Below are 26,555 nucleotides of genomic sequence, written 5' to 3' on the forward strand. Positions count from 1 at the left end.
CTAACCATCATAAATTAACTGACCACAAGTTGCTATTAACAAACAAAAAATCCATTTAGAAGGTATTTGTCAGGATATTGGCAATATAAGCTGTTTCAAACCTTTTTAGTAGAAGCAGTCCTTCCTGATGATGGGTCAATGTACCGGACTGCTGCCAATACCATGTGAACGCTGTGACCAATCACAGCAGAACACATGGCAATTGTACACAATAAATGTCTTCAATTTAAAGTCATTCAGTGTGTACTATTGTGTTGATCTCGGTGATTGATCACAGTGATCACATGGTACAGACAGGCCAATCAAAGTGCATGTGTACCATGCGATGGCTGTGGCCACTCACAGCTTCACAATAGAACACACTGAATGGATATCATGTATTAAAAAAAAAAACAAAAAGACTGCGGTAATTGTATTGCTCTGGCCACAGTATGTTGTTCTGTTTTTTTTTTTGTTTGTTTTTTGGGGGTTTTTTTACAAATTTTTTTGAAGGAAGACATTGTTTTTGTATGGCCAGCATAAGTGACAGCAGACGCAGGAAGCTTTTTATCAATCCACCTGCCTATGACAAGGGAGTCTGTCATACACAATATATTACAGTTCTGTCTAAAAATTGTCAAAACAGTCTCATTTTTTTTCTTTAAATAAAAAATTTGATCTCCGAGTCTGATAATATTTACCAGATTCAAGCTCTAATAGTATATACAGGATATCTCTTCTGTCTGTTATTCTCAGAGTGGATAAGAGATTTTGCTCCCTAACCATATAGTTGGGTATTTATGTTTACCACTGTATACAGATATTGAAGAATAAATTGCCTTTTTTTTAAACTCTACATAATAACTAAATTTATACACCACACTTTTTTTTTTTTTTTTTGGTTATTATCCGATTAATCGAAACAACAATCGGCCAACTAATTGATTATGAGAATAATCGTTAGTTGCAGCCCTAGTTATATTTATTTTATTGGCTTGTAGTTTTTCATTTCAGATTCATTAAATTCAAGTCTAATATTGATAGAAAGAACTAATTTAAAATCATTTGGGGAAAAAAAGTCATTTTTGGTTTCGGTTTTGGGCCAAGGGCATCCTGAATGTTCGGTTTCTGTTTCGGCCCAGAATTTTAATTTCGGTGCATCTTGAGTAAAGGATTTTAACCCTTTCCTGTCTGCAGTTTGTAAAAATGTACACAAAATGTTTTAGGTCATCTTAAAGCAGAACCCCACCCAAAAGGGAAAGTCCTGCTTTACCTTATCCTCCACTGCCTCATTTGCACGTCAATTTGTGTGTGTGTGTGTGTGTGTGTGTGTGTGTGTGTGTGTGTGTGTGTGTGTGTGTGTGTGTGTGTGTGTGTGTGGGGTACCTAGTTTTCTAGTTTTGACAGGTACCTGCTCCCCCTTGCTGAGATCCGAGGCGATCTCAGCGGAAGTTCTCCTTCTCTCCCCCTTCCTCACATAAGGTACAACCAAGAATGTATGAATATTGTCCCCAGTGTGCTGATTACAAACAATGACTTAAACACGAATGGATCCTCTGGATCAGGTTTTATTAACCCATTGACAAGGCCACACTTGCCAAGTGAAATACTACTCGCCGTTAGTGGCTATAACTCTGAGGTCCCCACCAACACCATGATGGTCTATGACTGCAGTCTACTGCTGGGTTGACATTAGCTATGGTATGGAAAGCCCCAGGGCCTACCATGGAACAGCTGTCACTCCTATCTAGGTGTGCAGGGCTGAGGAATGGGCCCCCTTGAGCATGGGGTTGGAATGAGTCGCAGCGGTGGTGATGGGGGGGGGTGGAATGGGATGAGTGGTAGCGGTGATGGGGGAATGGAATAAGTGGCAGCGGTAAAGGGATGGCATGAGTGGCAGCTGTGGGGGGGGGGATGTGCCTACCATGGAACAGCTGCCCCTTAGATCTAGGTGTGCAGGGGTGAGGCATGGGCCCCTGGAGCATGGGGTTGGAATGAGTTGCAGCGGTGGTGGTGGTGATGGGGGGATAGAATGGGAGGAGTGGCAACAGTGATGGGGGGAATGGAATAAGTGGCAGCGGTAAAGGGATGGCATGAGTAGCAGCGGTGGGGGGAATGGGATCAGTGGCAGCAGTAGTGGTGGGGTAGATGGAATGAGATGAGTGGCAGTGGTTCGAATGTCCTTGATAGACAACCAGTATTTGATGAACAACATGATGACCAACATCAGCATAAATTACAACCATGCCTACAAAGTGAAATACTACTCGTCATTGGCGGCTATAACTCTTAGGTCCCCACCAACACCATGATGGTCTATGACTCCAGAGTCGACTGCTGGGTTGACATTGCCTACAATATGGAAAGCCCCAGGGCCTACCATGGAACAGCATACCTCAATGGTTATGTGTACCTGGTTGGAGGGCTTGATGGCATGTATTTCCTCAACAGCATAAGGTGGTTTAACCCAGTCAGGAAGATCTGGCAGCAAGTGGCTCCAATGAACGATAAGCGCTGCTATGTTAGCACGACAGTCCTGGAAAACCGAATCTATGCCATTGGCGGGTTTGATGGCCACATTAACCTGAAGTCTGCAGAATGTTCTAACCCAGAAACCAATCAATGGGATCTTATAGCTCCAATGAATGAAATAAGAAGCGATGCAAAAGCCACCGCCCTCAATGGCAAAGTAAGATATAGACACCCACTTAAAAACCATGTGGTCTTACAAACACCAATATTCCAGAGCTGCAGCCTCCATCACTTTCTTCGGAACTCAACACTTCTGTAAGCGTTGGATGCCTTTGTCTGCTGCAGCTTGAAGCGTTTCCATCCCCTGACCACGAAATTAATGTTAAAAGGGAGGAAGTCATCTTTGAAGCCTTCATCAAATGGATTGAGCACAGCCTAACTGTTTGTAGGCTAACAGGAACACAGTGGTGTAGTGGTTAGCACTTTCACCTAGCAGCAAGAGGGTCGCTGGTTCGAATCCCAACCACGACACTACCTGCCTGGAGTTTGCATGTTCTCCCTGTGCCTGCGTGGATTTCCTCCGGGTACTCTGGTTTCCTCCCACACTCCAAAGACATGCTGGTAGGTTAATTGGATCCTGTATAAAATTGGCCCTTCTATGTATGTATGAATGTGAGTTAGGGACCTTAGATTGTATGCTCCTTGAGGGCAGGGACTGATGCGAATGTGTAATGTATATGTAAAGCGCTGCATAAATTGACAGCGCTATATAAGTACCTGAAATAAAATAAATAATAACACAGACTACAATAAAAACTGACAAGCTTTCTAATCCCTCTATCCAAAACTAAAAAAAAAACCTTTTGCCTTCAGTTATAATTTAAGCTTACACAAAAACCCTGCAAGCTGATCGGTGTCTATGCAGAGCTGCACCAGATTTTGCACTCTCCAGTTTAAGTAAATCAAAACCACTGCAAGAAAAACAATAGTCCAAATTTCTTGTGGGGATTTGTAGGTGCATTTTTGCACAGTGCAATCACCATCCCTGTAAAAGAACTTCTTGAGTGAATGGTTTTAACCCTTTCCTGTCTGTGGTTTGTAAAAATGTACACAAAATGTTTTAGGTCCTCCTAAAGCGGAACCCCACCCAAAAGGGAAAGTTCCTCTTTAAGTCCTCCTCCACTGCCACATTTGGCACGTCAATTGTTTTGGGTGGGGGGAGCGGGTACCTAGTGTTGACAGGTACCTGCTCTCCCTTGTGGAGATCTCCTAGGCGATCTCAGCAAAGTTCTCCTTCTCTCCCCTTTCCTCCCCACAGTCTTCTGGGTCCCAGAAAACTGCAAAACCATTCACAAAGCACAAAGTAGGGAGAGAGCTGATTAGGAAAAGCACAGGTGCAGATGTAGGGAGAGGTTCCAGAGAAGCAGGGATGTGTAGGATTCCTTTTTATGGTGTCTCCATTGCACAGTTCCGAACAGACTGTCTATGCCCATCATATACCGCAGAGGCCTAGTGGAACCCAGTGTCATTGAACCTTACCACCACCCCTCCAATGAAGCACTCCTCTGGTACTGTGAAATTATAAATGGAATTTGTAACTCTACTTTATAAAGTCTGCTTCCTTAACAGTATTCTTTAGATAAGGAAACTGTGTACTTCACAGCTCATGTGGTGCCAATGTTATATTGGACTGTTGTACATTGATAATTGTCTATTGAGTTTTGTTGACCTCTTCAATATAAAACTCCTTTTTCTCTTCTTCCTCAGGTTCGAATGGCCTTGATAGACAACCAGTATTTGATGAACAACGCGATGACCAACATCCACATAAAGTACAAGAATGCATGAATATTGTCACTAGTGTGCTGATTACAAAGAATGACTTAAACACGAATGGATCCTCTGGGTCAGGTTTCATTAACCCATTGACAAGGCCACGCCTGCCAAGTGAATACTACTCGCTGTTGGCGGCTATAATAGCTTGATAGCATGTATTTCCTGAACAGTATAAGACGGTTTGACCAAGTCAGGGAGATCTGGCAGCAAGTGGCTCCAATGAACAATAAGCGCTGCTATGTTAGCATGACAGTCCTGAAAAATAAAATCTATGCCATGGACGGGTTTGATGGCCACATTAACCTGAAGTCTGCAGAATGTTCTAACCCAGAAACCAATCAATGGGATTTTATAGCTACAATAAATGAAATAAGCAGCGATGCTAAAGCCAACACCCTCAATGGCAAGGTAAGATATAGACACCCACTTAAAAACCATGTGGTCTTACAAACACACACATTCCAGAACTGCAGCCTCCATCACGTTCTTCGGCATTCAACACTTCTGTATGCGTCGGATGCCTGTTTGCTGCAGCTTGAAGCGTTTCCATCCCCTGACCATGAAATTAATATTAAAAAGGTAAGATATAGACACCCACTCACAGGCGTAACTAGAACCTTCAGGGCCCTGGTGCAAGAAACCATGAAGGGCCCCCTTGACCCCTGGGGCCACCAAGCCCCATGCATCACCCCCATACACCTGGACAGAAGGGGAGGCGGGGGCACGGGATATAGAGGAACTGATCCCATACATTTTCTTCCTGTAGCGAAGGTGGGGGGATTGTTTCCTCTATATGCCACCCTGCTGCCCCTCCTATCTAGGTGTACAGGGGTGAGGCATGGGCCCCCTGGACATTGGGTGGAATGAGTCGCAGCGGTGGTGGTAGTGATGGAATGGGATGAGTGGCAGCGGTGATGGGGGGAAATGGAATAAGTGGCAGCGGTAAAGGGATGGCATGAGTGGCAGCGGTAAGCGGAATGGGATCAGCGGCAGCAGTAGTGGTGGGGTAGATGGAATGAGATGAGTGGCAGTGGTGGTGGTAGTGGTGGGGGGGAATAGGATGTGATGAGTGGCAGTGGTGGGGGGGGATGGGACGATTTTTAGAGGTACTGGTGGGATGGAATCTGTGGCAGGGGTGGTGATGGGAAAGTTTAACCCCCCCGGGTGTTGAAAACAATCATTTACAGGTGTTCAAGAATATGGTGTATAGTGATTTGGAATCTCTTAAAGTCAAAAAAGTAGATGATCCTCAATACATTAAGAAGGGAATTTCACTGTTAGAGAAGAGGAAAGTTGTTGTGATCCGCCCGGATCCAGGAGGAAATGAATCAGCTTCTTGGTGATCGTGACACTTATCAATTACTAAGGAGTGACCCCGTGTTAGAATTCAAGGATGAATTACACGCTCTAATTACTAGGTGCAAAAATAAGGGAGTTCTAAGTCAGAAGGAAACCCTCTATCTTGATCCACTGTTTTGTAGAACTCCCATTATTTATTTTCTACCTAAGATAAATAAGAGTATAGAACAACGCCTTGGTTGTCTGATAGTTAATGGGATTGACTCTGTCACCGCAAGATTGGGACAGTATATTGATTTTTTCCTCCAACCCTTGGTTACGAAAACTGATGCCTATCTTAAAGATACCCAACATTTTATAGAATTTTTGGAAACTCTCACTAGTACACCGTCTATTGGTCTGATAACAGTGGACGTTGGTTTGCTTTATACAATCATTGGCCATGATGATGTCTTGAATTCAGTCAAATGGGCCTTAAACACTTCTGATTTGCAGAGGATGCATAAAAAGTTTCTTCTCAATGGTCTGAATTTTGTTTGGTAAAAAATTACTTTTGATCAACAGTTCTTTTTACAAACAAAGGGGGCGGCGATGGGCTCCTGGATTGCTCCCAGTGTGGCCAATTTATTCATGGCTCATTGGGAGGAAGAAATTGTCTTAAAAATTGCCTGCCTCAACTCCTCTGTTACAAGAGGTTCATTGATGATTTAATCATGATTTGGGAAGGCAATTTTTCTAGCTTGGAATCTTTTATGAGTAATCTTTTATGAGTAAATTGAATTACGATAACTACATTACCCTCACATGGAATATTAACTTCAATTATATGGCATTTCTTGATTTGGAAATCTTTAAAGAAGGAGATAGCTTTCAAACGTGTAACCTTTTTAAGCCTACTGACAGGAATGCGTATATATTCCATTGTCACCATAAAATGTGGCTATGCAATATCCCCAGGGGACAGATTCTACATTTTAGACAGAATTGCTCATCTGAAGATGAGTATTTAGCTCAGTCTAGGGTATTAGCCCAAAGATTTAATCAAAAGGGGTACGTTAAATATTCCATAGACAGAGAAATTGAGAGGGTTAAAGCTTTGGATAGGAACATCATTGTACCAAATACCGGTGTTCGTAATAATGGGAACAGTAATGATTTACGTATGATTTTGGATTATAATGTCCAATACAGGAAATTTGAGAGGATAGTTACCAAACACTGGCCCAAACTTAAGCAGGACAGGCTACTTGGGCCATTATTACCTAGTCGTCCCAAATTTACAGAAAGGCTCCATCGCTTCGGGATAGTTTGGCTGGGGGACCCTCCTAGGAATTCAGACAATTGTTTATTTTCTTTTTTGTCAGGCTTTTATGCAGGTGGCAAATGCTCGGCCTGTAGGAGTTCGAATGTGAATAATAAAAAAACAAAGATTTTTTAGCATTAGTGACTGGGAAACAATATGGCATTAGAAACTTGATCCCTTGTACCACTGAAGGTGTGGTCTATATGTTTTATTGTGGTTGCGGGTTGCAGTATATTGGTAGAACCCTGAGAGCCCTTCATGTCCGAATAGGGGAATATGTTAACAACATCCGGAAAGGGGTTCAGACACTTTAGAGAACATCACAATAGGGACCCCAGTTGCCTCAAATTTTGGGGCATAGAGAAAGTGATAAGAGATTGGGGGGGGGGGGGGGGAATTTAATTCGAAATTTAAGCCGCAGGGAATCATTTTGGATCTTTTAAACCAAGGTCATGGTTCCTGCCCGCTTGAATGACAAGTGCGTTATGAGGAATTCTTGTCAATATGGAAAGAGATGAAGTTCTACCCCATATTCTTTGGTGGAATGAGGAATCTAGAAAGCAACAGATTCACCAGAGAAGCGTTATCTGTGGTGTCCCCCTACTTCCTGCCCCCATACACCTTTCAGATACGTGTGGGTGCTCTCTATCTACTGTATGGCCTGTTCAACACCCAGCTCTGTGAGCCCAAGCAAAAGATAAGAATATGTTTCAAAGACTGGAGGGAGGTGGAAAAGTTTCATCAGGATCTGGTCAGCTCTCAGCATTTAGATGCAGTGTACATCTTTAGACAAATGCGCCCCCTCAGAGCTTTTTATTTCACAGCGATGCCCACAATTGACATTCAAGCCATAGAAGAGCATACCTGTTGATGATGGTAAAGAAGTGTTCAAAGATGTGAGAGACAGAGTTGCTGATCTCATTACCACTGAAAGTGTGGAGGAAATGATAAATGTTCACGATCATTACCAGAAAACCAAACGTCTGATTAATGGGGATAAATCCGAGCCTGATAAAAGCCTGAGTTTGATTAAGGAAGACTTTACTGATAACCTAAACTCTTTGGTCTCCCAATATCAGTACTGGAGACAGAATAACCGGGCACCAAGGATTAAAAATGATGAGGAAAAAGAAGGGACTTCTCAAGAGTCGGAGGGCTCAGAGAGAGCAAGAGTTTTGGCTGGAATAAAACCCAAATCTTATAATGCTGTGACTCAGGCTGTAAAGTCAAGACGGCATAGGCAGGTCCAGCTGGCATCCTCGGAGTCTGGTTCTGATTACAAAAGTACAAAAGCTAAGAGAAGGAAATTCAAAAAACTGAAGCTCATGTCAGCAAAAGAGGCACAGAAGCGAGCTTATCTTTCTTTGATAAAGAAGAAGTGTTCTGTAAAAATGCCAGCAATTTCAGAGGAGGATTCATCTTCCAGCAGTGAAGAAGTTCCAGTCAAGAAAAGACGAAAATGTTGAATGTTTTGAATAAGACTCGTATCTCCTGAACGCCATACTGGGATAGAAATTGCCATTACAAAATATTTGTATAGAGATTATTTTTATTTATATTTTTGTTTTTTAAAATTGTGTTTATGTAAGAATGTATATTGATATAATACACTCCTTTGGTTAATAAACTAAGAGTCCTTTCACACGGCCGCTCCGCTGCTTTAGTCCGCTGCGGGATTTATTTTTTATTTTTTTCACGGAGCGGATGACATTTGTGTCATCCGCTCCGTGTGCCTGCATATCATCCCATCCGTTTGCGGATGATATGCGGACATAATGTAAGTATATGGCACTGCGGATGTCAGCGGATGATACCGCTGACATCCGATTTTCCTTCCTTTCCATTTTTTACACGGATGAAAAAATAGGGTTCTGTTCCAATCGAAAAAATGGAACAGAACTGAAAGGAGGAAAATCGGATGTCAGCGGATGGTATTCTGCTGACATCCGCAGTGCCATTCACTTACATTATGTCCGCAAATCATCCGCCAAAAAATAGGATGATTTGCGGACACACGGAGCGGCCGTGTGAAAGGACCCTTAGGCTCAAAAAAAAATAAAGGACAAGCCCCTGGAGTATTTTGAAAGAAAAAAAACGGGAACACGAAGGACAGAAGAAATTTATGAGGGCCACCACATCAATAAAGGAGAATGCACTGAGAGCATCATATTTGGTGGCTAATCGTATTGCTAAGGCTAAAAAGCCATTTGCTATCGGTGAAGAATTGATCTTGCCCTCCACTAAAGACATTTGCCGTGAACTTCTAGTAGAGGCTGCTGTGGAAAAGATAGCACATGTGCCTTTGTCGGCTAGCACTGTGACTAGGCGCATTGAGGAAATAGCCGAAGACATTGAGACACAATTGTTGGAGAGGATTAATACATCACCGTGGTACGCACTCCAGGTTGGCAAATCTACAGATATCGACAACAAGGCAATACTACTTGTTTATGTGTGATATCTATATCAGGAGGATGTGCATGAGGATTTGTTATGTGCACTAACTTTGCCAACCAACACCACAGGAGCAGAACTGTACAAGTCACTGGATGGTTATATATCAGGACAACTAAAATGGTCCTTTTGTGTCGGCATAAGCACAGACAGAGCTGCTGCCATGACCAGACGACTGTCTGGTTTAAATGATCAGATTAAGGAGGTTGCACTTGAGAGTGAATCTACGCTAGGGCTGAACGATAGTCGATATGATATCGACTATCACTCTGCGGCCGTAGGCGATATTCATATCGCCGAGGTCACGATATTTTGCATAGCAAGGGGAAGGGACTCGGAGGAGGACTCACAGACTTCCGTTAGGCAGGGACTCGGAGGAGAACTCACACATCCATCCCACTGCAGGCTGCAGCCCGCCCCACACGTTCAGTGAGTCTCACTCTCCGCCCTAGTTTTCTCAATGGCACATTCAGGGAACCAATCACGCCGTGAGCAGCTGCACAGCTAACCAATCATGCGTGCCTGCACACCTGATTGGTTCACTGTGCCACTACTCATGGCGTGATTGGTTCCCTGAATGTGCCATTGAGAAAACTAGGGCGGAGAGTGAGACTCACTGAACGTGTGGGGCGGGCTGCAGTGCACGAGTGAGTAAGTGTATGCGGCTGTGATCCTTTCCCGGCTCCTAGTCCACCGCTCCAGCCTCCTACCACCACTGTGAGAAAGACTGAATAATCCGATCGATTCCACACTGTCACTGAGACTGAGTAATTGATTTGAGAGTACCATTATTAACCCTGACCTGCCCTGTATCTGCAATTAAAAAATTTAGAAGGCTGCCTGCATGCTTCATGATTTCCATTCCCAGCATCCTTCCCAATCCCTTGTTGACTTTAGCCTGGATTGACGGGTCCCTCAATATCGCAATATATATCGTTGAAAAAAAAAATATGGCAATATATTTTTTTTCCAATATCGTGCAGGCCTAATCTACGCATTGTCTCATTCACAGGGAAATGCTGGCAAGCCAAAAAAAAGGTTACCGGAATTTAACAGCATATTAAAAGATGTTGTTAAAGTTATTAACCACATCAAAGCATACACCCTTAACTCGCGCCTGTTTGAGCAGCTTTGTGAGGAGATGGAGGCAGAGTACAGATGCCTTCTCTTATACACAGAAATAAGATGGTTATCCAGAGGAAAATTGCTAATCAGAGTATTTGAATTAGGGGAGCCATTGCAAAGATTTCTCTCAGAAAAGAAGTCACCGCTGGCAGCACATTTCAGTGACAAGGTATGGGTCGCAAAACTGGCTTACCTGTGTGACATATTCAGCCTGCTCAATGAACTCAATCTGTGCCTTCAGGGGAAAATGACAACTGTTTTCAAGTTGGCTGACAAAGTAGCTGCATTTAAAGCCAAACTGGAGTTGTGGGGACGGCGCGTGGCATTTTGGACATGTTTCAGACATTAGCTGGGATTTTAGGCGAGACTGAGCCTGAACATTCATTCTCCCAGTTGGTGCACGATCACCTGTCTTTGCTTTTAAAAGAGTTTGAGCGCTAATTCCCAACCACAAAAGACCCACGAACTGGTAAGGAATGGATCCATGACCCATTTGTCAACAAATCAGGCGAATCTAGCATGTCTGTGCAAGAAGATCAACTGCTGGAGATGGCAAATGACGGCAGCCTTAAAACTATGTTAGAGACAACAACTCTGCCAGTGTTCTGGAATTAAACTAATGGCGGAATACCCGGAGATTGCCACCACAGCACTTAAATCCCTATTGCCATTTCCGACAACCTATCTGCGTGAAGCGGGGTTTTCTGCAGTGACAGCAACCAAAACAACGGAATAAACTGGACATAAGCAACACACTTCGGGTGTCACTGTCTCCTATTACCCTCAGATTTGAACCGTCTCGTTGCAAAGAAACAAGCTCAGGGTTCTCATTTAGTTAGCGTTCTTAAATCACTTTATATTCATTTTTTGGTGTAACTGTATTTTATTTTGAAGGCATGTTTAAAGCGGAGTTCCACCTAAAAAAAAAAAAAAATTGACATAAAAATACCCCCGGGACAGTCAAGGCTAGTACATTCCACAATGGATAGCCTCTGTACTGTCCCGGGTTGCACTTACTTTTTAGAAGAAATACTTACCTTGAAAATGTCTTTTCCAGCGCTGCCATCTCAGGTGTGGGCAGCTTGAAGCCAGCGCGATCCTCTTCTGCGTCCTCTTCCGTCTTCTTCGGTCCCACGATGCACTGCGCCGGCCCCGCCGTCACTTCCGGGGGTTCAGCGTCATCCATGCACAGCTTCTGGGCATACACTGTACCCCTACCCATTCACCCCATAAAAGGCAGTGTGTGTAAATAACGACAGGAGACGTTTTGGAAAGTTTATTAAAAATCTTCATCTGGTCTTCTGCTCTTTTGCTGTCCGCTCTTCTGCTGTCCAATCTTCTGCTCTTTTGCCTCCTCTGGTCTTCTTCTTCTTCCTCCGGTCCTCCTCTGACGATGTCTCCGGTGATTATGCCGGTCTACGGTCTCTGCAGCTTGTTATATAGCCATTGTGGGCGTGGCCTCCCGGTGACATCACCGGGAGGCCCCCCCCTCTTATGTCACAGATGACGTCGCCTGTCACAGATGCCGGACCCGAAGGGCCTGGTTTGGAACCTTGGGGGGACCCCCACACGGTTTTTTTCCCCATTTTTGGCGTGGAGTTCCCCCTTAAGATTCTCACAGCGCAAGTCGGATCATCCTGATTCGACTTGCGGTGCGACTTCCATTCAAATCAATAGGCTCCCATAGGGAACCATTGATTTTGATCGGAGGCAGAAAAAACATATAACGTGGCTGAACGTATGTTCATCACGTTCGGTCATGTTCAGCTGCGTTTCAAACGCCGGGAAACACACGTTCGAACGCAAATAATTGCGTTCCAAAAAACGTCCCTGAACTCAACTGCCTGCAAATGACTGTAAACGACCATGTGTACATGGACAGATAACATAAAATGTAGATGGGTTCAGGGGCTTCTAAAAAAAACGCCCAACTGCTCCTAAACGGCCATTTACAACGTCCCGTGTACATGGAGCCAAATGCCCCGTACACACGTGCAGATTATCTGAAGACTTTTGTCTGTAGACTTACCAAAACCATATAATATGAGGTCAAACCTAAACACTTTCAATTTGTATGCAATCCGGCAGGCCCTTGCACTACATAGAAAAGGTAAATCTGAAGACAAAAGTCTTCAGATAATCTGCACGTGTGTACGGGGCATAAGACTTGAGACTTGCACATGTGTGACTTACTCCTATGTCTGGCTGACTGTGAATGGGCCCTGGCCCCTACTGAACGTGGTGTGAATGGGCTCCTACTGCATCAGGGGTGGGTCCAGAGTCTAGTCTCGGGAGGGGCACTGCCAGAAAATAAGTTGTTGCTTACAGAACTGTATTGCAAAACGAACTGCACTCCTGTGATCCATAGAAGTACAGCCAAACTAGCTTTCCCTGTACTTCTCCTTTAAGTGTGTACCCAGCTAAAAGTGGAAAGGGCTTAAGGGGGGGGGGGAGGGGGGGGGCAATTAAACAGAATCTATGCCCACTCACTGTATACACTGCACACACATACCACAAAATACTCCTAATCACTGTGCCAAAGGTAACAGTTTTATAGACACATAATAGGAGAAAGAGAAAATTGGCCCGTGGGACTTTATATGAGGTGGGTACATGTGACTGGAAATAACAAAAAATAAATGATTGGAAAAATATGATCTTTATTGCAAAGAATGACAAAAAAATCATCAGAGTTATGCGTGTGAAGCGCTAGGATGACAAACTTCATTGGAAATCTTGGAATACATGTATAACATACAATACCATACATATAAATATTCATGAAAATGCAAAACATCTAAATCTCAAGGATAAAAACATAGTAAATAATATTAACATAGCGTATAAGTATCATGCATCTATTCTGATGCGTTTCGCGAGTCATTGCTCGCTTCTTCAAGAGAAAATGCATTGGAAAAACGATAAATCTGAAAAAAGGAAAAAAAAAAAAATAATAATAATTGGGATGTAACTCATATGGGTATTGTATCGAGAAGATTTTGTAAGTCATGGGGAACTCATTCGAGTGCCCATTACTCACATTTCAATAAAACTGGAATCAAAGAATGGATCTCCGTGCGGTAGCAATGGTGTAGGTCTGGCCCGGGAGCTGAAGGGTCCCAGCGGACGACAATAGAGCGGAGTGGCCCATGGGCGGTGAGTGACCAATGTGTGGAGTAAAACCATAAGCCTTCCATGTCTGTCATAAAAATTGGAATTTATCGAATTATGGATATAAATAAATAAATATGTATAGTATATGATACAATGTAGTACATAGTATATCATGTATATTGAACAATAAATGATTGTTGAACAATGAATAAATAAATACCCAAATAGCATGCACAGTGCAGGAAGGACTGATATGATTGGTACAATAAAGTATTGAAAAATGGCTAAGAGAGAAGTGAATGGAGGGAAGTGAAAAAGATGTGAAAATGAGTGAAGGAAAATGTGGAAGATGAAGGTAGTGCAAAAAGAAAGACGGAGAGAAAAAGGCAAAGCTAACATCCAGCAATGGAACAACCATGGTGATTGTGAGTGAAGATATGGGATAGTGTGTGAAGGGTGCTGAGGACCCACGAAATGAGGGATTAAAAGGAAAGGTGCAGTTAGGAAAAAAGTACTTACCAAATAGAGTGAATGAAGGACGAGTGCCATGTGTAAGGTGAGAAAAGAGAGAAGTACCAAGGGTCAGCCTTTCCATGGGCAGCTTCGGCCGGTGTCGTCTGTGGGGCCCTAACGTCATACAACAATACAATACAATTTCCCTTTTTTGCTATAGACACATAATAAACCTCAGAATGAACGATCGTTTTTAAAAAATTAAACATTTCCATCACATACTTCGCACAGAAACTGATCACTGAGCCTACCTTAAAGAAGATCTTCATTAACCACTTCTGGACCGGAAGATTTTCTCCCTTAATGACCAGGCCATATTTTGAGATTCAGCACTGCGTTACTTTAACGGACAATTTCGCGGTCGTGAGACGCTGTACCTAAATAAAATTGATGTCCTTTTTTTCCCACAAATAGAGTTTTCTTCTGGTGGTATTTGATCACTTCTGCGATTTTTTTTTTTTTTTGCGATATAAACAAAAAAAGAGCGACAATTCGGAAAAAAAAAATGGATTTTTGTAAGATCTTACCGTAAAATCCTTTTCTCTTAAGCTCATTGACAGACGTAGTCTTCTTGATTCTCAAGAGCTGGGTTATGTTGTCTCCGCAGGAGTAGGACTAGGCAGAAAGACAAAACGTTCTGGCTCCACCCTAGGGGCAGTCCCTGAGGGTATATCCTCCCTCTCTCTGCTACAGGGAATCAGTTCTGTTTAAAGCAGTACAGAGAATTTAACCCAACCCAACTCAATGATAGAGGGGCGGGTACTACGTCTGTCAATGAGCTTAAGAGAAAAGGATTTTACGGTAAGATCTTACAAAAATCCATTTTTCTCTATCGCTCATTGACAGACGTAGTCTTCTTGATTCTCAAGAGCTGGGACATCCAGAAGCAGTGCCACAAAATGAGGGGTGGGATTGACAGAATCAAAATCCAATCTAGAAGGCCCAACCGGAGCCAACCAGAAGTATCAAAGGACTCATCGAGTAAACAGATGAGACCTACCCCACAAATCCTCGAGGTAGACCAACAGTCTCCTCAAACAGTGGCCTGCAGGAACCTTGCAGCCAGAAGAGGCATCTGACGATGCCATCACATGAACCTTATACAATATTGTAAAGGTATGAACCGACTACTAAACAGTCGCCTTGAAAACCTGAACCACTGACGCCTGATGGCGGAAGGTCCAGGAAACTCTAAGCGCCCGAGTAGAATGCGCCTTAACAGGGAACGGGGGATCCCGACCCTTAGATAAAATAAGCCTATACCACCGTCTGTCTGATCCATCTAAAGATGGTCGCAGCAGAACAGGCAACCCCTTCTTAGGGCCATCCGTGATCACAAACAGTGAATCCGTCTTACAAATTGAATCCGTAGTATTCAAGTATATCCTGATCGCCCGAACTACATCCAAGGAATGCCATGCAAATTCTCGAGGATGATTGGGCTAAGGACATAGGAAGGACAATACACTGTCCTTAATCCATGAAACTTTGAAACCACCTTAGAAAGAAGGATGGATTCGGATGAAGAACAACCTTATCCCTATGAACCACCAGATCTGGGGAACAACAGGATAATGCAGCCAGTTCTGACACCCTGCGTGCAGAAGTGATAGCCACCAAGAAGACCACCTTCTGGGATAAAGTAAGCAAGGGAATCTCCCTGATATTTTCAAAGGGAGGTGTCTGAAGAACCGACAGCACCAAATTAAGATCCCAGGATGGTAACGGCGCGTGCACTGGCAGAGCCAGGTGTCGCACCCCCTGGATGAAATTCCGCACCAAGGAATGAGTAGACAAAAGCTTCTGAAAGAAGATAGCAAATGCTGAAACCAGACCCTTGATAACACTCAAGGCCAGCTTCTGCTCAACTCCCTGTTGCAGAAAGCCAATATTCGGACTACCGAATAAAGATGTAGATGGAACCCAAGGGATTCACATGACACAATATAAGACTTCCATGTACGATGATAATCTTTCTGGAAGTCGCTTTCCTTGTTTTAACTAGAGTAGGAATAACTGAAGCTGACAATCCCTTGTCCTTCAGCACCTGGGTCTCAATAACCAGGCCGTTAAAAACCAGCGATCGTAAAGCAGGATGGAAGATCGGTCCCTGAGACAGTAGATCCTCCCTGAGAGGAAGTCTCCACGGGACGTCCGCCATCAGTCTGACCAAGTCGGCGTAACAAGCACGACGAGGCCAATCCGGAGCTGCCAGGATTACTGGAATTCCTTCCTCCTCTATCCTGCGAAGAAGTCTTGGCAGTAACCCAAGAGGAGGGAAGGCATACATTAGCTGGTATTGCCCCCACGGGGCGATCAGTGCGTCTGCGGTTTCTGCTAGAGGATCGCGGGAGCGAGCCACGAATCTCTGAACTTTCCTGTTGAATCGAGATGCCAACAGATCCATATCCGGGGTGCCCCATCGTAGGCACAACTGGTGGAAAACGTCTGGATGGAGGGACCATTCCCCCTGATCCAGGGTCTGACGGCTGAGATAATCTGCCTGCCAATTCTCCACCCCCGGAATGAACACCGCAGAGATTGCTGGAACAAATCGTTCCGCCCAGCGAAGAATGCAAGCCACTTCTTTGGCCGCTCGGACACTCTTGGTGCCCCCCTGGTGATTGACATAAGCCACGGCCGTGGCGTTGTCCGACTGGATCCGAACCAGGCTGCCCTGGAGCTGCTCGGTCCAGTGAATCAGACAAAGTCTGATCGCTCTCAGTTCCAATACATTTATCGGTAACCTGGATTCTTCCGGGGACCAAAGTCCCTGGATAGATAACTGACCGAGAATTCCTCCCCATCCGGATAGACTGGCATCCGTGGTCACTGTCGTCCAATATATTGGCAGAAATGACTTTCCCTGGCTGAGCATCGGAGACCGAAGCCACCAGACCAGAGACTCTCTGGTCTGTTTGCTCAATCGGATCTGATTGTCCAGGGATTCCGGATTCCGATTCCATCTGAGAGGAATCTCTTGCTGAAGAATTCGGGTATGGGACTGGGCAAATGGGACTGCTTCGAAGGAAGCCACCATCAACCCCAGACCCCTCATGCAAGTCCGAAGGGAAGACCAGCTGTTGGTGGACTGCTGATTGAATCTTTCGGAGTTTCCCTACCGGAAGAACAACTCTTGTCCTGACTGTGTCTAGAATTAGACCCAGATATTCGAGCCTCTGGGTGGGAACCAGAAATGACTTTTGCTGGTTCACCAGCCACCCGAATTCCTGTAAAGAAATCATAGTAATTTCTATGTCTTGTAGCAAGGTCTGAGGAGACTCTACATGAAGCAGAAGATCGTCTAGGTAACCTAGAATCGATATGCCTCTTTGGCGCAGAAGTGCCAACATTGGGGCCAATACCTTCGTGAAGACCCGCTGAGCCGTGGCGAGACCGAAAGGTAACGCCACAAACTGATAGTGGTTCTCTTCTACGGAAAAACGTAGAAACCGCTGATGTCCTGCGAAAATGGGAATGTGAAGATATGCGTCCTAGATGTCTATGGACGCTAAGACATCCCCTGGATGCAGAAAGGCTGCTACTGTGCGAATGGACTCCATTCTGAATCTTCTTATGAAGACAAAATAATTGAGTGCCCTTAAGTCCAGAATTGGACGCACTTTGCCCTCTTCCTCTTTTTTTTTTTTTTATGTGTCTCCCCCTAGCGCAATAGCGCCCCTCAGAGTACCTGCTTCTCGATCCCACAGAGAGAGAGAGAGGGACCCCCAAGGCTCACCAACCGATGCAGTGAAGTTTCCACCAACTGCAGTCAGCGTCTGTCTTTACAGACTGGAAGGAGCTGTTTGCTTTTTCCCGGGTAGAAGGCGTGGCTCCGCCCCCTGTGTACGCCTTCCGGCGTTCCCAGCTCTCCACGAGGTAGCTGGGCTCACAAAACATGGCCGCCCCCATAGAAGAGACATAAGACTCCAAAAACATGGCGGCCGGCGTGACCTGAGGACATACATGCATTCGGTCTACGGCAAAATGGCGGCGGACCGCCGAAATCGTTTTCCCAGCACATCCACCTGCATCTCTGCTAAGAGGCGATATATGGATCTACAGAAGATACACTACACATAAGGTAGGATTATACCTCCTATGTCTGCTGTAATGTTACAGTCTGCTGGGTAGAGTGTTAGCTCTTAAACCAAGTCTACTTCCCACAAACACATGCTGTATTACAAGGGGGACTTGTAAGTATCAGATATATACTGACCATATATGGAGGGGCCCATAATATATACTGCCTCATAACGAGGGAAAAAAAGGGACGTTTACTCACCATACCGAACCGACAGGCACCCTCTCTTCATAATACCCTCTCCACCGGGGTGGGGGTTTGTGGACGCCTCGACTCTCTGGTACCTGGCGTCCAAGCGAGACTTTTAACTCGCAAAGTCAGTCCCTTCACTGGGACTCCGTCGCGGCCGACCCAGCGCGGAGCTCTGGTCTGCACGCGCTCGTAGGCAGAAACCGGGGTGACCACTGGATCTCAACATCCAGCCCGTCGCCCGGCCCCGCATACTTACTTGAATATGTCGCGGCCGACCAAGCGCAATGCCATGGTCTGCGCACGCTCGTAGGCCGGCTGGGGTGACCACAAGTGTCGCCCAGTCCGGCATTTTTGCTTGAAGATCTCACAGGAAAAAAACACTGGAGAAAACTACCTAAAAAATGTCTTTTTCTTAAAGAAAAAAAGTCTTGCCAGGACCAAAAGATCCCAGCAAGGAGCTTAGGTCCTTACTCCTGACTAGACAGAAAAAAAACTGATTCCCTGTAGCAGAGAGAGGGAGGATATACCCTCAGGGACTGCCCCTAGGGTGGAGCCAGAACGTTTTGTCTTTCTGCCTAGTCCTACTCCTGCGGAGACAACATAACCCAGCTCTTGAGAATCAAGAAGACTACGTCTGTCAATGAGCGATAGAGAAATATATTTTTTTCCCTTTCTGCTATAGAACATTCTCAAAAAAAATAAAAAATTTAAAAATCAAATTTTTTTTAACATTTTAGGACAATTTGTTTTCTGCTACATATTTCTTGTAAAAAAACAACAAAAAAAAAAAATCTCAATAAGCGTATTTTGATTGGTTTGCGCAAAAGTTATCACGTCTACAAACTAGGGGAAAGATTTATGTCATTTTTATTTTTTTTTTTTACTAGTAATGGCGGCGATCTGCAATTTTTAGCGGGACTGCGATATTGCGGCGGACAGATCGGACCCCTGACTGACATTTTTGGGGGGACTAGTGACATTACTACAGTAATCAGTGCTAAAAATATGCACTGTCACTGTAATAATGACACTGGCAGGGAAGGGGTTAACACAGTGGGTAATCAAGGGGTTAAATGTGAGCCTAGGGGAATAATTCTAACTGTAAGGGGGTGTTGCTTGTGAAATCATCATAGAGACCTGTGATCCTATATAGAAGGATCACAGGGGCTCTGTGATCATTCCAGAGAGAAGAACGGTCAGCTGTGTTTACAACAGCTGACCGTCCTTCTCTCAGCGGGGAGCGATCGTGGGTGGCAGGCGGCAATCGGAACCGCCTGCACCGTGCATCAGAGTCCCCGCTGCCGAGTGGGGGCGGGAGCAGGCCGCCGACGGCGCGCGCTCGCCTCCTAGCTGCAGCCGTGCAAGCGATGTACGGCTACGTCGTTTCGCGCAGGAGGGACGCACTGCTGCAGTAAATCGGCGGTGGGCAGTCCTGGAACCGGTTAAAACCTTTAACTGTTGGGACAATAAATAAACACTTTGGTCATGGCTATGTAATGTACAATATACTGTGTAGAGTGCAGGGGTCAGGAGTGAGTAACATACAAAACATCACAATGTATAGAGTATATGGGCCATGAGTAATGTATAGAGTATAGGGGTCATGAGTAATGTATAGTGTACAGGGGCCATGAGTAATGTATAGAGTATAGGGGCCATGAGTAATGTATAGAGTATAGGGGCCATGAGTATTGTATAGGGGTCATGAGTAATGTATAGAGTACAGGGGCCATGAGTAATGTATAGAGTACAGGGGCCATGAGTAATGTATAGGGTACAGGGGCCATGAGTAATGTATAGGGTACAGGGGCCATGAGTAATGTATAGGGTACAGGGGCCATGAGTAATGTATAGAGTATAGGGGCCATGAGTAATGTATAGAGTACAGGGGCCATGAGTAATGTATAGGGTACAGGGGCCATGAGTAATGTATAGGGTACAGGGGCCATGAGTAATGTATAGAGTACAAGGGCCATGAGTAATGTATAGAGTACAGGGGCCATGAGTAATGTATAGAGTACAGGGGCCATGAGTAATGTATAGAGTATAGGGGCCATGAGTAATGTATAGAGTATAGGGGCCATGAGTAATGTATAGAGTACAGGGGCCATGAGTAATGTATAGAGTACAGGGGCCATGAGTAATGTATAGGGTACAGGGGCCATGAGTAATGTATAGAGTACAGGGGCCATGAGTAATGTATAGAGTATAGGGGCCATGTATAGAGTATAGGGGCCATGTATAGAGTATAGGGGCCATGAGTAATGTATAGGGTACAGGGGCCATGAGTAATGTATAGAGTACAGGGGCCTTGAGTAATGTATAGAGTATAGGGGCCATGAGTAATGTATAGAGTATAGGGGCCATGAGTAATGTATAGAGTATAGGGGCCATGAGTAATGTATAGAGTACAGGGGTCATGAGTAATGTATAGAGTATAGGGGCCATGAGTAATGTATAGAGTACAGGGGCCATGAGTAATGTATAGAGTACAGGGGCCATGAGTAATGTATAGAGTACAGGAGCCATGAGTAATGTATAGAGTATAGGGGCCATGAGTAATGTATAGAGTACAGGGGCCATGAGTAATGTATAGGGTACAGGGGCCATGAGTAATGTATAGAGTACAGGGGCCATGAGTAATGTATAGAGTACAGGGGCCATGAGTAATGTATAGAGTATAGGGGCCATGAGTAATGTATAGAGTATAGGGGCCATGAGTAATGTATAGAGTACAGGGGTCATGAGTAATGTATAGAGTATAGGGGCCATGAGTAATGTATAGAGTCCAGGGGCCATGAGTAATGTATAGAGTACAGGGGCCATGAGTAATGTATAGAGTATAGGGGCCATGTATAGAGTATAGGGGCCATGAGTAATGTATAGAGTACAGGGGCCATGAGTAATGTATAGAGTATAGGGGCCATGAGTAATGTATAGAGTACAGGGGTCATGAGTAATGTATAGAGTATAGGGGCCATGAGTAATGTATAGAGTACAGGGGCCATGAGTAATGTATAGAGTACAGGGGCCATGAGTAAAGCTCGCCATACATGGTTCAGTATTTTTCATTCAGCCAGCTGAACAAAATAAACTGAATACATTTCCCCATCCACACATTCCAAGGTGAATGGGGAAATCCTCCCTGTTGTGTCTGTATATTCTGACAGCAGGATTCCCCCACTGTCAGAATACAATGATCCGCATTGCAGTCCCTGGCTGCATGTGCTGATCGAATACTGCAGGTCTATCAGACAAAACAACAGATAGAGAGCTGCAGTCAGGACAAACCCCCTTGTTTACATGAATGCCCCCCCTTACATCATAAATCCCCATCCCCCCTCTTTATCAGAGCCCTCTCCCTTATGTCAAAGACCCCTCCCCCTTATGTCCACAGAGTCACTCCTCCTTACATCAGGGTCCCCAAAGTCACCCTCCCCCCTTACTCCAGGGTCTCCAGAGCCACCCCCTTTATATTAAGGTCCCCTGAGCCACCTTCCATGCATCAGGGTCCCCAGAGCCCTCTCTTTATTACATTAGGGTTCCCTGAGCCATCCCTTACATCAGGTTCCCCTCATTACATTAGGGTCCCCCAGAGTTGCTCCTTGTTACATCAGGGTCCTTAGAGAGCCCCCCTCCTTACATCAGGGACCCCAGAGCCCCCCACCTTACATCAGGGTCCCAATAGCCCTCCTTGTTACATCAGGGTCACCAGAGAGCCTCCTCTCCTTAAATCAGGCTCCCCAGAGCCCCCCTCATTACATTAGGGTCCCCAGAGATCCCCTTACATAAGGGTTTCCAAAGAGCCCCCCACTTACATCAGGGTCCCAAGAGCCCCCCCCCCTCACATCAGGGTCCCCCCCCCCTCACATTAAGATCCCCACAGAGGCCTCCCCTCTCACATTTGGGTCCCCAGAGAGCCCCCCTCACATCAGGGTCCCCACAGAGGCCTCCCCTCACATCAGGGTCCCCAGAGAGCCCCCTAACATCAGGGTCCCCAGAGAGTGCCCCCCTCACATCAGGGTCCCCACAGAGGCCTCCCCTCTCACATTTGGGTCCCCAGAGAGCAACCCCCTCACATCAGGGTCCCTTCCTGTGGCCCCTCATTGCCCCCCTTGTACTGCGTGTGGTGTGACTGCGCCCTGACACACCGGAGGAGTTGCTTCCACTCCGTCCGCGCCACAAGGTCCGCTGCAATTCCCCCTCCAACCTCTTAGCGTCGCTGTTCGCTCTTCTACTTTGAAGGCGCACTGTCCTGTCATCTGTCTGCGCATGCGCCTTTTCTTCTTACTGTAACCTGAAAGATGGCGGCGTCCGTGTGCCGAGCCGGTGGAGCGGCGGCCAGAGCCCTGCTGAACGGGCGTTCGGTGAGTAAAGAGGCCAGAGACGGGGAGCTCATGGTGGACGGGGAAGGGTAGGAAGTGTCGGTGTGGGCGGCAAGGCCGGAGGAAGAGGCGGTAGGGCCGGGGAGGTGTGAAGGTCACCCAGTCCGGACTCCGAATCACCCTGACAGGGGACACCAGAGGGTCACTGGGGCCCTAGAGAGGAGAGGTGAGGGCCCCTACAGAGGAGAGGTGAGGGCCCCTGTGTGTGGTGGTGGGGAAATAGTAACAGAAGCTGTGAGAGGAATTCTATGCTATATAGAAGTATACAGAGTGGGGTGTATGGGGTGTGCTGGCACTTATGGTTCTTCTCTAATATTAGTAGTCCCCGGGGTGTCTGCTTGGGACAGGGGAGGGGGGTGTCCTCCAATGTCGGGGTGCACAGGGTCTGCTGTCACCCATTGCCTGGAGGAGCACGGGGGCCACAGGTGATTGGCTTTTGTGGTCCATGGTGGGGGGGCCACAGGTGATTGTCTTTTGGGGTCCATGGTGGGGGGGTCCACAGGTGACTGGCTTTTGGGGTCCACGGGGGGGAGCCACAGGCGGCTGGCTTTTTGGTTGCTCAGGGGCCACTGGCGGCTGGCTTTTTGGTTGCTCAGGGGCCACTGGCGGCTGGCTTTTTGGGTGCTCAGGGGCCACTGGCGGCTGGCTTTTTGGTTGCTCAGGGGCCACTGGCGGCTGGCTTTTTGGGTGCCCAGGGGCCACAGGCGGCTGTTTTTTTGGGTGCCCAGGGGCCACAGGCGGCTGGCTTTTTGGGTGCTCAGGGGCCACAGGCGGCTGGCTTTTTGGGTGCTCAGGGGCCACAGGCGGCTGGCTTTTTGGGTGCTCAGGGGCCACAGGCGGCTGGCTTTTTGGGTGCTCAGGGGCCACAGGCGGTTGGCTTTTTGGGTGCTCAGGGGCCACTGGCGGTTGGCTTTTTGGGTGCTCAGGGGCCACTGGCGGCTGGCTTTTTGGGTGCTCAGGGGCCACTGGCGGCTGGCTTTTTGGGGGGCGCAGGCGGCTGTTTGGCTTTCAGGGAGCACAGGGGCCAGTTGTAGCTGGCAGTCAAACTTGGGCCAGCAGTTCCTGTTCAGTTTTTGGGGCGCACAGGGACCAGTGGTGGCCCCTCAGGTCCCAATAATGGGGACAGCAGTAATTAGTCAAACTTTGGGGTACACAAGGAAGCTCCTCTGCTACCACCTAACTGACTGGTGTCACCAGTTACTGTTCAGCTTTTGGGGTGCATAGGCGTGTGCAGTAGGGAGTCACAGAAATAAAATTACTGGACCGAAACCATAAATTCAGAATGCACTTGGCCAAAAACCAAAATGGACGTTTAAAAAAAAATAAAATAAAAACAAATTAATGTGGCTGACGATTTTGTGTTGCAGTCATTGGGACGCAGCATGCCATTATCAGCACCTTTTTTTTTTTTTTTTTTTTTTTTTGGCAAAATGCAAATAACCCCGGTATTTAGCATCAAAGGACCGACTTAAATCGATGGCGGGCGGTCAGTAAGTGGTTAAGGTACATGGGCCAGTGGTAGCCCCTCAGTTCTTGGATTGGGGCTATCAAAAAAAGTTCTGCTTTTAGGGTGGACAGGGGCTGGCGGTAACTTCATGGCTGTCAGACTGGGGCTAGCGGTAATTTCTCAGCCTCTGGGGTCCATATGGACCATTGGTAACCCCTCAGTACTTGGAATTGGGCCATCAGCTACTGCTGGCACCTGGGCACAGGAAACTGAATAGGTACTCTTAAAGGGTAACAGCACTTTCATGGGGAAAAAAATAGCAAATAAAGAAAAAACAATATAGCGTATACAATTGCGACACAAATCATATTGTAATTGAATGTTCTTAAAAATCACCTTTCCTTTTCAATCTGCAGCTGTTGTTATATTCTGAAAATGCAATGCAATATGGCCGCCTGGAGCTGTTCTGTACCCTTCCGCGGCTCGCCCGGATCTCCCGTCCCACCGCATTCGTATCTGATCCGGTCTCCATGTAAAAAACTGGAAGTGATGTCATGACATCACTTCCGGGTACTCAGCGCCAGATTAAAAAAAGACAGCATTCAAAACAGCCAAACATGCTTTTAAGTGCAGAGGAGGGGTTTGGGGTCTTTTAGACCCTCAGATCCCTCCACAAGAGTACCTGTTAAGTGGAAAACAAATAAAAATCAATTTTAAATGTGTGAAAATATCAGCCCATATGAGCCGATACCGATATGCAATGGCCAAAATATCGGTATCGGCATTGAAAAACTAATATCGGTCGATCACTAATTGTGACCCTTCCCCACTTCATTCAAGGCAAGGTTACATTTTTATTTCAGCTTAATTAATGCCAGACACTATGTATGCCTTCACATTTCTGAAGTTCACAGCTCTAAAATGTGCAGTTTTATCACACAGCACAATGTCACAGATGTCCCAAGTTTTGAGGGAGCGTGCAATTGGCATGCTGACTGCAGGAATGTCCACCAGAGCTGTTGCCTGTGAATTAAATGTTCATTTCTCTACCATAAGCCGTCTCCAAAGGCGTTTCAGAGAATTTGGCAGTACATCCAACTGGTCTCACAACCGCAGACCACATCTGCATGCTTGTTGTCCTCATCGGGATCTCGACCTGACTGCAGTTCATCGCCGTAACTGACTTGTGGGCAAATGCTCACATTGGATGGCGTCTGGCACTTTGGAGAGGTGTTCTCCTCGCGGTTTTCTTAGATCTTTGAGTTCAGCTCATGAAAAATGGAGGCAAAAACAAGTGTTGCGTTTATAATTTTGTTCAGTATATTAATGTTTTTGCATGTTCCTTGTGTATTTTCTACAGCCCTCCGTACTGGGTCTGAAGGGAAGCCGTAGTGTCGTGTCCTATGCACAGGCTTTAAGTAACATTCCCGATACTCAGATCACCACCCTGGACAATGGACTGCGTGTCGCCTCCGAAGAGTCCAGCCAGCCAACCTGCACAGTAAGTAGCAAAGGGCACCTGTCATTCATACAGAAAGCTGAGCTCCAGTTGGAATAACAGATCGTGTGTGGATACTTTGCTATGTTCAGAGGCAACTAAACGCTGCAACTGGATGCAGCAACAATCTCTGCTATGGCAGCATACAAACTGGCCGATTGCTCGTGGCCAAAATTGGGATCGGCAGTTACATGCCTGAAAGATTCCTGCACTACTTTTTTGTGATTTTTCATTGCGACTTGCATAGACTTCTGTTAAATGAAGTTGCAAACTGCAATTAACCACTTTACCTCCTCCCACAGTAATATTACTGCGGCAGAGTGGCTCGTTATCGTCTGACGACGTAGTACTACGTCGTCAGACACTCCCCTTTCTCTGCGGCGCTCCAGCTGTTTTCGGTCACAGCGGGAGTCGGGCCAGGGGAGGAGCAGCAGCGATCGCCGCCGCTCTTCCCCCGATCGTCGGGGATCTAGTGTGGAGATCCGCCCGCCTGTGTAAACACAAGCGGGCGGATCTCCTAAGTGACAGGCAGGGTCAGATTGCAGGATTCAGCATAGCTGAACCTGCGATCTGTCCCTGTGTCACTCAGTCACCTCCCCCCACACACGTCAGTAAGCACCAGGCATACATTAACCCCTCCCTCTCCCAATAAAAATTAACCCCTTCCCTGCCAGTGTCATTTTTACAGTAACAGTGCATATTTATAGCACTGATTACTGCAGTAATGTCACTGGTACCCCCAAAAGTGTCAAAAATGTCAGTCAAGAGTCCGATCTGTCCACCGCAATGTCGCAGTCCCGCAAAAAAAAATCGCAGATTGCCGCCATTACGAGTTAAAAAAAACCCACCAAAAA

At 46.0% G+C, this 26,555-nt stretch overlaps 1 protein-coding gene and 2 pseudogenes across 3 annotated transcripts in view; all 3 read left to right on the forward strand.

The window, feature by feature from the left end:
* Positions 1-4,299, forward strand: part of LOC309562134 (kelch-like protein 35) — an 88,212-nt pseudogene extending 83,913 nt beyond the window's left edge. Inside the window, exons 6-7 of the transcript in view lie at positions 2,273-2,668; positions 4,219-4,299. The product of the transcript in view is annotated as a kelch-like protein 35 (transcript). The remainder of the gene's footprint in view (positions 1-2,272; positions 2,669-4,218) is intronic.
* A 141-nt stretch (positions 4,300-4,440) lies between these two features.
* Positions 4,441-8,515, forward strand: LOC309562135 (snRNA-activating protein complex subunit 1-like; annotated as a pseudogene). Its single transcript has 2 exons — positions 4,441-4,690; positions 7,369-8,515. The product of its transcript is annotated as an snRNA-activating protein complex subunit 1-like (transcript).
* A 14,105-nt stretch (positions 8,516-22,620) lies between these two features.
* Positions 22,621-26,555, forward strand: part of UQCRC1 (ubiquinol-cytochrome c reductase core protein 1) — a 36,601-nt gene continuing 32,666 nt past the window's right edge. Inside the window, exons 1-2 of the mRNA XM_082264834.1 lie at positions 22,621-22,738; positions 25,564-25,704. Of these exons, the coding sequence (XP_082120960.1) occupies positions 22,676-22,738; positions 25,564-25,704 (204 nt within the window). The 5' untranslated portion in view covers positions 22,621-22,675. The remainder of the gene's footprint in view (positions 22,739-25,563; positions 25,705-26,555) is intronic.

Source organism: Pelophylax lessonae, assembly GCF_965119305.1.
Source record: "Pelophylax lessonae genome assembly, chromosome: 8".
Lineage (NCBI taxonomy): Eukaryota > Metazoa > Chordata > Amphibia > Anura > Ranidae > Pelophylax > Pelophylax lessonae.